Raw genomic sequence first — 12,351 nt, 5'->3', positions numbered from 1 at the left:
CTTTTTTGAAAGCCAGACCTCTTATATAGGACAGTAAAGACTGATGTAAGTAGTTTTTGTACCTGGAAATGGACACATGTTTATTTCTGTTAGGCCTTGAAAGTGAGCGTTTCATTCAGTCCATTCAGTAGTTGAGCTGGGTCTTGGGTTTGTTGTTGCTATGGTCAACTTCAGCGAACCCAAAACTTCAGATTCCTGTGTCTTGTGTTTAGGATAGGAGCTAGTTGCCAGAGTTTACGTCAGAGGCTGTTCCGCCCTTAATTTTAGATCTTCCCTTTGTGCTGTGCCTCAGAGGAGGTCACTCTTCATGCTCTTGCTCCTCTCCTAGCAGTAGACTGCTATTATTTGTTCCTGGGGGCTTATCAGCCGGTTTAGGGGAGGGAACTCTCTGTTGTTCTGATTAAGTGTCAGTTCTTAGGTAGGGCTGTGTCCCTGGGTCTTAGGAGTGGTGCCTATTCAGTGATCCTGTGCCACCCTTAGCTAGGGTCTGGGCTGTGGATGTATTCCTGCCCTTCTTTCAGGGGTAGAGGGGCTTTTCTGTTCCCTTCCCCCAGTGGCAGTGGATTTCACCAGGGCTCTTAGGACAACAGGGTGTGTTGCCCTTCCCTCAGAAGTTTAAGGCTTTTGTTCTGTAGCAGAGAGGTAAAACAGACCTAGGCAATGCTTCACGCCTTTACCACAGCCGCTGCTGCCTTCCCCCAGGCCTGCAGTGGGCCTGATGCTTTCTCAGGGCTCTCACCCTGCCTGTCTGTTTGTGTGCACCCAGTAAGCTCCATGGAGAAGGCCCTGCAAATCGATGCAAAATTTCACTTATCTACAGCTCCTGGTGGCTCCCTATTTTTGCTGGTCTACTATCAACCTTTAGCAATTGGTTAAAAATTTTTCTTACTGCGGCCGACATGGTGGCATAGTGGTTAAGTTGACCTGCTCTGCTTCGGCGGCCCAGGGTCCGCAGGTTTGGGTCCCAGGCACAGACCGAGTGCCACTCGTCATGCCATGCTGTGGGAACATCCCACATAAAAAAATAGATGAGGATTGCACAGGTGTTAGCTCAGTGACAATCTTCCTCAAGCAAAAAAACAAAGAGGAAGATTGGCAACAGATTGGCTCAGGGCCTCTCTTCCTCACACACACAAAAATTTCTTACTGGTATCTTTAGTATCTGCTCCAGATTAAAAAGTGCTTGCTTCCTTCACTCCTCTCTCCCCCTGGAGGCACCTGTCTTAGATTGCAGGTTAGTTGATTGCCCTACTACCTCCACTTTCTGATGGGTTCAAGAAAAGTTGTGATTTGCAGATTGTCCAACATGTTGTTGTCATAAGCAGTGCCCTTTCCAGCTTTACGCATCATAATAGGAAGCTGAAAAAAGCCTATAGGAAGCTGGAAAAAGATGAGTTTGTTTGTTTTTAGCTGGAATAGCATCAGCAGGAAAAAAATCAGAGTGAAATACGAGTTACCAAGAAAAGATAATACAGAAAAAATGTACAAATCAAAACAAATTAAACTAAAATGTCCATCCTGAGCCTGAGTGTGCTTTTAGTCTTCTGAGCAAAAAAAAGAAGGAAACCTACTCCTAGAAGAGAATCTAATGGCCCGTGGCTTTTGCAGAGAGCATCACTGATACCCACTGTCCAAGAAGAGACAACTTTATAGTATAATTTATGCTTTTTCCCAGGCTAACTAAAAGGGTTCTGTTTCAGAAAGGCCTGTCTAGTTTATAAAAGGAACTCATGTAATTGTGAGTACTGATTCTTCCCTTCTTGAATAAAAGGAACAAACTTATTGTCTGTTACTGGGTTTTTATCAATTCTAATTTTAAGGAAAAACTACCTAGTGAATCAAACTGTATCTCTTTTTTTGAGGTATTATTGACATACAACATTATGTTAGTTTCAGGTGTGCAACATAGTGATTCAATATTTATACACATTACAAAATGACCACGATAAGTCTAGTTACCATCTGTCCCTCTACAAAGCTGTACCATATTATTGACTACATTCCCTATGTTGTATATTATAGTCCCATGCCTTATTAATTTTATAACTGGAAGTTTGTACCTCTTAATCCCTTTCACCTATTTCACCATAGCCCCACCCCCCACCCCTCTGGCAACCACCAGTTTGTTCTCTGTATATATGAGTCTGTGAAACTGAATCTTTTATGTCGAATTTGCTTCAACTCTCTTTAGTGTTTAGTGACTCCATCTTTGAAGAAGAAAAAGCAGGAGTTCATTAAAATAAATTGGACATTGAGCTGTACACTATCTATGGTGTATATTCTTAATTCTTACGTTAAGATTTTTCCACAAAAGAAACCGTGTAGATATAACTCATGTGAAGTGATAGTGGGTTTTTTTTTTTGTTTAGTTTTAGTTTTTCCATTTTAACAAAATGTTGACCTACTTCAGGGTGCATTAAATGTTTCAAAGCATTTTCTGGTATCAAATATGACTTAATGACTGAGAGAGGCCACGCCCATGTTGTTGCCAGAGAAGAGTGTTCATATCTCACCGACTTGCTTCTGGTTCCCAGGGAAGGAAAATACAACCACGCTGCCTGTTTTGGTCTCCAGCCTGGCTGCCTTCTCCCTGATGGGAGCCGCATGATGTCTGTGGCTGCCCTTGTGGTGAACTTTTCACAGCCAGTTGCAGGTCGTCCCTCTCTCCTGAGGCACGATGAGGTGAGGACTTACTTCCATGAATTTGGTCATGTCATGCATCAGATCTGTGCACAGGTGAGTGATTTTTGATGGTAAACCTACCAATTGCTTTTCCAGATTTTTTTTCCACTGTTGTCAGGTTTCTCCCTTTAACATGTTTTTTCAGAAGCTGAACACATTCAAGAATTTCAGGGGCTGGCCGGGTGGCGCAGTGGTTAAGTTCGCACGTTCTGCTTCTCGCTGGCCCTGGGTTCGCCGGTTCGGATCCTGGGTGTGGACATGGCACCGCTTGGCAAAATCCATGCTGTGGTAGGCATCCCACGTATGAAATAGGGGAAGATGGGCATGGATGTTAGCTCAGAGCCAGTCTTCCTCAGCAAAAAGAGGAGGATTGGCAGTAGTTAGCTCAGGGCTAATCTTCCTTAAAAAAAAAAAATTTCATAGGCCTTCTGCAAAAACGCAACATATTTACATCAGGTTAATCCACTGATGAATGAGCTTCATTGAATACCAGCCTATGGACAAAGAAAGAAGACTGTTATTCAGGAAGGGTTATGAAAACTCTACCTTTTCCTTTTTTTTATTGGTTTCTTTTTGTGAGGAAGATTGGCCCTGAGCTAACATCTGTGGAAATTTTCCTCTATTTTATGTGGGATGCAACCACAGCATGGCCTGACGAGCGGTGTATAGGTCCGTGCCCAGGATCCAAACCTGCGAACCCTGGGCCTGCAAAGTGGAACACAAGAACTTAACCACTACACCGCCAGGCCGGCCCTCTGTCTTTTCCTTTTAATTCTTTTCCTTTCTATAGAAATTTGATGTAAGCTTCACAGATAAACGGTGCTGTAATCTATCTCTTCTGCTTCTTAATGCTTTATTTAGTTTGGTGGTTTTCAACTGTCTCAGATTCTTTACTCCTTTTTTAAGAATAAATATTTGTGACACCTTCCTTTATTAACCTCAGATTAAAACCACAGATTAATGTAATATAACCTTGGGGAGAGTCTGCTAGGGCGGGGATGTGTGTGTGCAATGGATTGCAACTGATTTCTCTTTATTTCTGAAAATGAAAAGTACATTTGTTCTTGACTTTGTAACACAGTTCGGTAAACTAATCCCAGACTATTCTAAGGTAAAGTATATGAACGTGCTCATATTTGACCACTATTGACATATGAAAGCAACTATGAAGCAGTAGTTCAACAGAACAGTGTAAAAAACTGCTATTAACAGAAACAGAGGGACTATTTTCCAAATTTGAAAACTCTATGCATCTCTAAAGGTAAACTTTTTTAAAAATAATCTTTTTATAAGAATAGTTTTAGATTTACAGAAAAGTTGCAAAGATAGTACAAAAATTTCCCATGGACCCCTCAGCCTGTTGCCCCGCTGTTAATATCTTACATTTCTAGAGTACCTTTGTTGCAGTCAAGAACCAACACAGATACGGTGCTCCTAAACTCCACAATTTATATGGATTTTACTAGTTTTTCCCTCACAGCCTTTCTGCATACAGAGAATTTTTTTAAATTGATGTAATGCCCCCTTTGAGCATAAAAGAAATTTTTTTCATTTCTTGAATGATAGTCCCTGGGCATGGCTGTGCAGTAGGACATAATGAAGTATTCAGGGACTTGCACTATATACGAATTACCCTGAATCCAGCAGCAAAAACTGCAGACACTTACAAGTGGTTTGTGTTGTGGACTCAAGTCCAAGAATGGTATTCCCAGTTGTCTTAGTTCAGTTGCTATAACAGAAAACCAAAGATTGAGTGGCTTATAAACAACAGAAATTATTTCTCAGAGTTCTGGAGGTTGAAACTCCAAGATCAAAGTGCTGGCAGATTTGGTGTCTGGTAAAGACCTGCTTTCTGGTTCAGACACGGTGCCTTCTCACTGTGTCCTTACGTGGTGGAAAGGGTAAGGGAGCTCTCTGCGATCTCTTGTATAAGGGCACCAGTCCCATTCATGACGGCTCCACCTTCATGACCTAATCGCATCCCAAACGCCCCACCTCCTACCATCACACTGGGAGTGAGCTTTCAACATATGAATTTGGGGGGAGGCAAACATTCAGTCCATAACACCAGTGGCAACATGATTTTCCAAAATGTTGAACACCTCTTGGGAAACTTCCACATAAAAAAGTAATGTTATGGGGCTGACCCTGTGGCCGAGTGGTTAAGTTCGTGCGCTCCGCTGCAGGCGGCCCAGTGTTTCTCTGGTTCGAATCCTGGGCGCGGACATGGCACTGCTCATCAAACCACGCTGAGGCAGCGTCCCACATGCCACAACTAGAAGGACCCACAACGAAGAACATACAACTATGTATCGGGGGGGCTTTGGGGAGAAAAAGGAAAAAAATAAAATCTTTAAAAAAAAAAAAAAAAGTAATGTTACTTTGATTTACACAGTTGATCCCAGTAGAGTATTGGAAGTTAAAAGTTTATAAAAAATGCTCTGCAAAAATACACACAATGGAGTTAGTTTCTAGGCTCACTTAATTATAGATTTTTTTTTCATTTATATGAATATCCAGCAGGACATAAGAATGACGTACAGAATATGGGACGATTTTTTGTTGTCCCGACATGTGCGGGTCAGTCCTGGACATTTAGCCTCCCAGGCCTCCGGAGTAGCCCCTAATCATTGTAATAAGCAAAAATCTGCCCATTCATTTCCAGAATACTGCCATCACCTTTGTTAAAAACTGTTTAGTTCCTTCAACATTTTTTCGTTACATCCTGGTGCTTCCATGTTTTATTTAAAAAAAAACAGAGGGGAATGGGATATGAATCTGTTCCGATAAATAAGTTCTGATATACTAATATAGCCATTTCTACCCTCTGTTTAATCCAAGGAGAAGAAATCTTTCAGAATAACCTAAATTTTCTTTCTTAGATAATTTTAAAGTCTATTTTCACAGCAATAGGGTTCCTGAAATATTTATTTTCCATCAGTGTCCATTCTATAGCTGACATTTCCTTTAATGATGTCTTGTTTCCACTTTTCTAAAATATTTTAATGAATAATTTAGAAAAGTCAAATACTTTTCTTAATTTTAGGCTTATGGGATATTAGATTATCCAAGATCTAGTTATGTATTTATACATAGAAAAGCAATGGCCTGCTTTTAGAACAGGAGATCTTAAATTTTTTGGATCTGAGGACCTATGAAAATCTGAATTAAGCCATGGATACCACTTCCAAAAAAATACACATACACTCACATACTCGGATTTTTACATGGGCTTCCAAAGGGCTCACAGACCCCTTGAAACCCAGACCATAATGAATTCCAAGTTAATAACTCCTGGATTATAGCAGTTTCCTCCTTATTTGGATGTTCATTATCAGCTAATGATTTTGTTAGGAAGTAATTTGGTATCTTAATCACATTTATTAAAATAATAGTGATCCTCAAATAGGGTTTTCAATGCTCTTGATGCTTGTTCTTGTTTTCAGACACAGTTCCCCTTATAACCTTAATATCACATGTTTTCCATGTCTTCGTAGGGCAGTGCTCCACAACTTTGTGTTATTCTCATTATTTCTTACATTATTTTTGATTGTTTGAGATAGCCACTTGGTACTGGAAAATATTTTCATAATACTGTGTCATTTTAGGGCTATTTGACTCGTGGCTGAAATAAATAAATATATATAAATATATGTATTCCATTTATCAGTTTGGTGTCTTTCTCTTGAAACAGTGGACGACTTTCAAGTCTCAGAGTTTGCCTGACCTCATTCATGAAAACAAAATGTGTCATACAGATGAGTAGTGTGTTAGTACAATCCCTTGCTTGATCGTCTCTTTATGAGATTATCTTTGAAAAATCTCTTATTTGTCTATTAGTCCTTTCAAATGTCCTGTAACATTTTAAGAACTTTTAAGGTCAAACTGTATTTGGAACCAGTGATTGCTACTTTTTTCTTAAAAGTAATAGGCACAGATCCATATATTTGCTGCTTTATAATAATTTCAAAACTACTTGTACTGAACTAAACTGGATGTAGTGAATAAGGAGTTTCATAGCTTCTATGTTCAATAGACTTCTGAATTATCTGAGATATATAGAGTGAAATTAAAAATTGGCCGTACATATTCAATAGATTGGTTTTAAGATATGGCAGCTCAGTGTTTGAGTTCACTGTGGCAGTTTGCAAGTTTGGTGACCAGAAGAGCTCTTTAGAGCATGTCATAGTAATATGTAAATGTACTGGCAGGAACATCCGGTTTTCAAACATGTAGATGCACTAGTTCGTTATTTCTGCTATCTCATCATTTCAGGAGCTGAGTTTCACTCATAGTTTCTCACGTTTACGCTACAGGGTAGGTAATTTTGAAGACGGCAATCAAGAGGTGGTGTCTCTAGTATCTATTCCTGTTTCATGGCTTTATTGTGGTTTGGGCTGTCAGTAATCACTGGCCTTTTGAACTTATGTAGAAAAGAAGAGTAATGTCTTTTAACAGTCTCCATTGTGATGTCTGTGTTGGTTCCGGCATCAAGAGCAGTAATGAGTTTTGGACTCTTCGATATAACTTTTTGAAAGCAATACATCAGAACCACGATAAAGCCTTATTAATTAAAAGTGAAAGGGATGGAAGGGCAGGAAAACTTCAAATTATGTGATTTCAAACAATCTGTTAATTTGATCAGACTAATAGAGCATCTTGTCTGCTTTAAAGATTTTGAATTAGGTACTGTTGTAAATAAATGTCCCCTTTATCAGTCAGGAAGGCACCGTAGTGTTAGGACAAGAACACTGAATTAAAAATCATCTGTGTATTTGTAACTTTTGGCAAGTTATTCGGCCTCCTTGAGCCATCTCATTTTTCTTGTTCATAAAATAGGGACAACAACAATTCTCATGCCTACCTCCCGGGGAGCTGGTGAGATTACATAACGTGTGAAAAGCTACTTGGGAAGGCATATAAAGTGCTGTGCATACCCGAGGTATTCTTTTAACTGTGCTTATATATATTCCAACCCTTTGGGATCAATAAGTAGCACGCAAGTCATAATTTAAGAGGAGAAAAAAAGCCACCATGAGGTAAAGTAGTATCGCTTCAGATTTAAGAGAATTCACAAATGCTTACCCTCAATGGATTTGGGGTGAAGACCTGTGGATGGTGATGGGAAAGCATCAGGTTTTTGTTTATTTTGTTTTATTTTAACAATTACTGCCTATTTAGAAGTCGATTCCTGAAGCTGGAGCAGAATGAGCAGCTTAGAGTATTGGGAGTGGTGGGAAATTAGTTGGAGAGAAATGTGGGTATGTTGATCTTCAGCATTAACACGAAGGAACAGATACCTGGAGGAAGCAGAGACAAGCTTGGTCAGACCAGCCCAGACCACACCTGGTTAGGCAAACTGGGCACGCTAAGGAGATGAATAGCAGCTAAGGTTTATTGAGCACTTACCATGTGCCAGGCACTATACTCAGTGCCTTACACTCATGCATTAATTTTATCCTTATAAGCATTCTCTGAAGTAGATTTACCAATTACTTCTATCATTATACTGTTATACTATTATTTCCCCCATTTGCAAGTGGGAAAAACTGAGACTTAGAAAGATTAAATGATTTGCCCAAGATCTGACTGTCATGCTCTTCACCACTCTTCTTGATTGCGTATAACCATTCTTTGCTATCTCAAGCCAGGCACTGGAGACAGCAGTATGTCATGTGGTCTGAATTTGGTCTCTCAAGTATGTATGCTTTTTTTTTTTAACTGAGGTCACATTGATTTATAACATTATATAAACTTCAGGTGTACATCAATGTATTTCGACTTCCATGTAGACTGGTTGCCATCTGTCACCATACACATGTGCCCTCTTTTGCCCTCCCACTACCAAGTGTGTATTCTTGTTGGACAGACTTATTTCTCCTAAGTTTCTTGAATGGCATTCCCTCTAAATCAATCTCATGTAAGCTGTATGGAATGAATGAGTTTATCTAGTTCCATATTTCCCTCTGTGTAAGTTGGCCTTCTAGATTTCAGTCCTGAAGAACAGTGAACATCTATCAACAACCTTGTAGCCTGTGCTCCCTACCCCCAACCCTGCACCCTGTTATAGTTTCCAACACCAGTGTTAGAGGTGATTTCTTTCAGGATCTCATTTTTGTTATTTTATTTATTTGTTATACATACACCCTTGTACATAAAATAAATACTAAAGTCGTAAACCAAAAGTGGTAATCTACACATTGTTTATTTCTGTTTGGGGATGCACTTATTTCTTTCATTTGCTTACTGGATTTTCTACTTATGTTTTTTAAAAATAACTAGAAAAATATTTTTAAAAGAGAAAAAATTTTCAGTTGATTCCTTAAAAGCAGAGTTACTGATTATCGTGTGACATATTATACTAGATATGGTAGGGTGGGGTTCAAAAGAAAAAGAAGATTGTATCTTGAATATTAGAGTTTAGTTTGAGGACATGAAATGCAAAATTTTTAAAATTTAAAACAGAATATTATTAAGAAAAAAGATACAAATTAAATACTTATTGAGGGGCTGGCCCGGTGGTGCAGGGGTTAAGTGCACACGTTCTGTTTCTCGGAGGCCCGGGTTTCGCCGGTTCGGATCCGAGATGTGGACATGGCACTGCTTGGCAAAAGCCATGCTGTGGTAGGCGTCCCACGTATAAAGTAGAGGAAGATGGGCATGGATGTTAGCTCAGGGCCAGTATTCCTCAGCAAAAAGAGGAGGATTGGCAGTAGTTAGCTCAGGGCTAATCTTCCTCAAAATATATATAGAGAGAGAGTATTGAAAGAGAGAGGTGATGTTAGATTGGAGGCTACAAGGTCAGGTCAAGTATGATAAGAGAAAATCTCTTAGAGTCGTTTATGGTTGGATCTTCTTACAGAAACATTCTCCTTACAGCTTCATTTATTTCACGTTTATTTATCGACCATCTGCAACTTTCTGGGCATGTGCTGGATTTTGGAAATACACTGGTGAATAAGGCATACATACTTGCTAACCTTCTTAGCATTTGAGTTTGAATGAGTACTTTTATTTGTTTTCATGTAAAAAGAAGCAATTTATATATAAGAAGTAATAATCAGGAAGTTATAGTCAGTTTGGAGGTAAGCCTGTGAATTTAAGTTGCAGTATTCAGGAATTCTGCAGATTATGTGAAGTATCACATGTCTTTTAAATGGAGGTGGTGATCCTGACCTGTTGAACTATAGGGCTGTTGTGAAGATTAATAGGAAAACTAACAAAGTGTTATTCAGGTTCTCTTTATTACTGTTTTGTTTTCTTTTGTTTTGTTTTTGAGGAAGATTAGCCCTGAGCTAACTACTGCCAGTCCTCCTCTTTTTTTTGCTGAAGAAGCCTGGCCCTGAGCTAACATCTGTGCCCATCTTCCTCTACTTTATATGTGGGACGCCTACCACAGCGTGGCGTGCCAAGCAGTGCCATGTCCGCACCCAGGATCCGAACCGGCAAACCCCGGGCTGCCGAGAAGCAGAACGTACATGCACAACCGCTGCGCCACCGGGCCAGCCTCTATTACTGTCATTACTTCCAGTGTTGGCTAGGTATATGTAAAATTAAAAGTATGACGTTCAATGCTCTAATTATGGCAAGGTCTAGGAGGCAGTGATACTTTTCTTTTGTTAATGCCTTATTGTGTAAACTTCTCCACCATCCCTGGATTTGGGGGTAGATCACACAGGTCAGGATGTGGAATGACTGCTAAGAAATCAATAGGCGATCACCCCAGACAGCTGAGGGCGGTTCTCCTGAAGCCTGTTCTTTGCCCTAAATACAATACACTTATTGATCTCAGCAACTTCCCTTTTTTTGAGTTGGGTGTTGCTATCATGAAAATAACACTTTAGTTGTAACCACTAAAAGCAACCAGTCTGTGAATTAGAACAATAACCCATAGGACTTTAGTCTTTAAATACAACAAAAGCTCACGCAACTTTTTGAGCTTCAGTTCCTATAATTTTGCTCCAACTCTCCCTGTATTCTATGAGTTGAGAAGTTAATCTCTATAGCACCAAATCATCTGTTGCAAAAATCCATACTGGAGTATATGTTAGGCATCCTGTTGTCTGTTTAAAAAGATAATAAAGAAAAATCTCATCATTGGACAACTTTCTTTCTCTCAAGAACTTGTAACTAAACAAGAATCTAAGTATACATTGTTTTCTAGGCTTTTATTGTCAAAATATTTCCTGCAGCAATAATATGCTAACGGTTTTCAAAGTGTCACCTGCAAAATGATTTGTTAATTGGATAATTTTGTGTTTATTTTACAGTATTCTGCTTTATCTGGGAAGTATATTAGCATCAAGAGTTACTATGGCGCATAAGCTAGGATATTCGACACCTTCAAATTGTTTATATTGAAAACTATATAAAGTACTAATTAGGGTTCTTTGGAACCCACAGTTTAAAACTGGGGAGTAGTATTTGCTGGCTGATCAACAGTGAGTAATAATTCAACAGCCATGCTGTTTTGTGTGTCAGGCTCCCATCAGGCTGCAGGATCCTGAGTCCTGCCCGTGGTTTCTGTGTGGACATGCACACTGGCTGACTGGATTCCTTTCTCTTTAGAATTTAGTTGTTTGCTGGAAGTTGAGCTTTTGAATTTTGTAAGTTCTTTGTCCTCCTCATTTGAAAAATATTTAAATGATATTGCCCAAAGGCACACAGAGAAACAGCGTGACTGACTTTCGGGAAATTAGTAAGCAGTAGAGTTATTTTTAGCCTTTACTCCTTGCAAACATTTCCTTTTGCTCTTTAGAAGATGTTGTTGATCTGTTCATTCATTTATGTGCTCTCTCCGCTCTACAGGACAGCTTTGGATAGAATAAGCCCTCTCTTCTCTACTCTTTGTGATGTAACTGTGTTAATTCTTATCTAATTCAGTTTAACTCAGTTACTCATTTGTTCGTGTTTTTCTAGATTCTGAAACACTGCCACCACCACCAAACAGACACATGCTTTTCATTTTTGTTTGGGGTTGATTTTCCCCCTCATCTGCAAATACCAATTAAAAAATGTTCACTCAAGCACAATATATAAAATTTATATTTTTGTCAAAATACTGTATACTGGTAGATGAGGATGTGATTTTTGCCTTTGTTTGCTCTGTTAGTACTTATTTAAAAACAATAATCTTTAGAAAATTATGCAGTTAGTATTACAAAATCCCAAGTCCAGGATAGGTGGTTACAAAGACTGGCCTTCACACCTCAGCCTCATATTTGATTTTTGAAAAATACTCCAGTGTTTAGAGGCAGTCAGATTTCTAAGGAAGCACACTGAGACCTCCCTTTTACTCTACACATAAAGGGGAGTTTAATATAAGGCTTTTCTACTTTAGATCCCTTCCAAGAGGATTTTGTCACTTTGTAACATTGTAATTTAGCCTTTTTTTTTTTTAAATTTTTTCTGTGAGAGAGAGAGTCATTATAGCATTTATGGTTAAAATTATGGGTTCTGGAGTCAGACCACTTAGTTTCAAATCTTAAGTCTACCATTAATCTTGATATACCTCAATTTCCTTTTCAAAAATGGAGATTACAGTGCTTCACACAATTGTTTTGGAATTTAAATCAGATAATCCAGGGGGCTGGCCCAGTGGCACAGTGGTTAAGTTTGCACGTTCCGCTTTTCAGCAGCCCCGGGTTCGCTGATTCAGATCCCGGGTGT

At 39.1% G+C, this 12,351-nt stretch overlaps 1 protein-coding gene across 1 annotated transcript in view; it reads left to right on the top strand.

Annotated features, from left to right (window-relative positions):
• The window catches only part of NLN (neurolysin), a 90,790-nt gene that overhangs the window by 63,360 nt on the left and 15,079 nt on the right, over positions 1–12,351 (top strand). Inside the window, exon 9 of the mRNA XM_008543765.2 lies at positions 2,535–2,736. Within this exon, the coding sequence (XP_008541987.2) occupies positions 2,535–2,736 (202 nt within the window). The remainder of the gene's footprint in view (positions 1–2,534; positions 2,737–12,351) is intronic.

This window comes from Equus przewalskii, chromosome 20 (assembly GCF_037783145.1).
Source record: "Equus przewalskii isolate Varuska chromosome 20, EquPr2, whole genome shotgun sequence".
Taxonomy (NCBI): Eukaryota; Metazoa; Chordata; class Mammalia; order Perissodactyla; family Equidae; genus Equus; species Equus przewalskii.
Note: the sequence above shows the minus strand (reverse complement) of the source record. Positions and strands in the feature narration are given on the sequence as shown.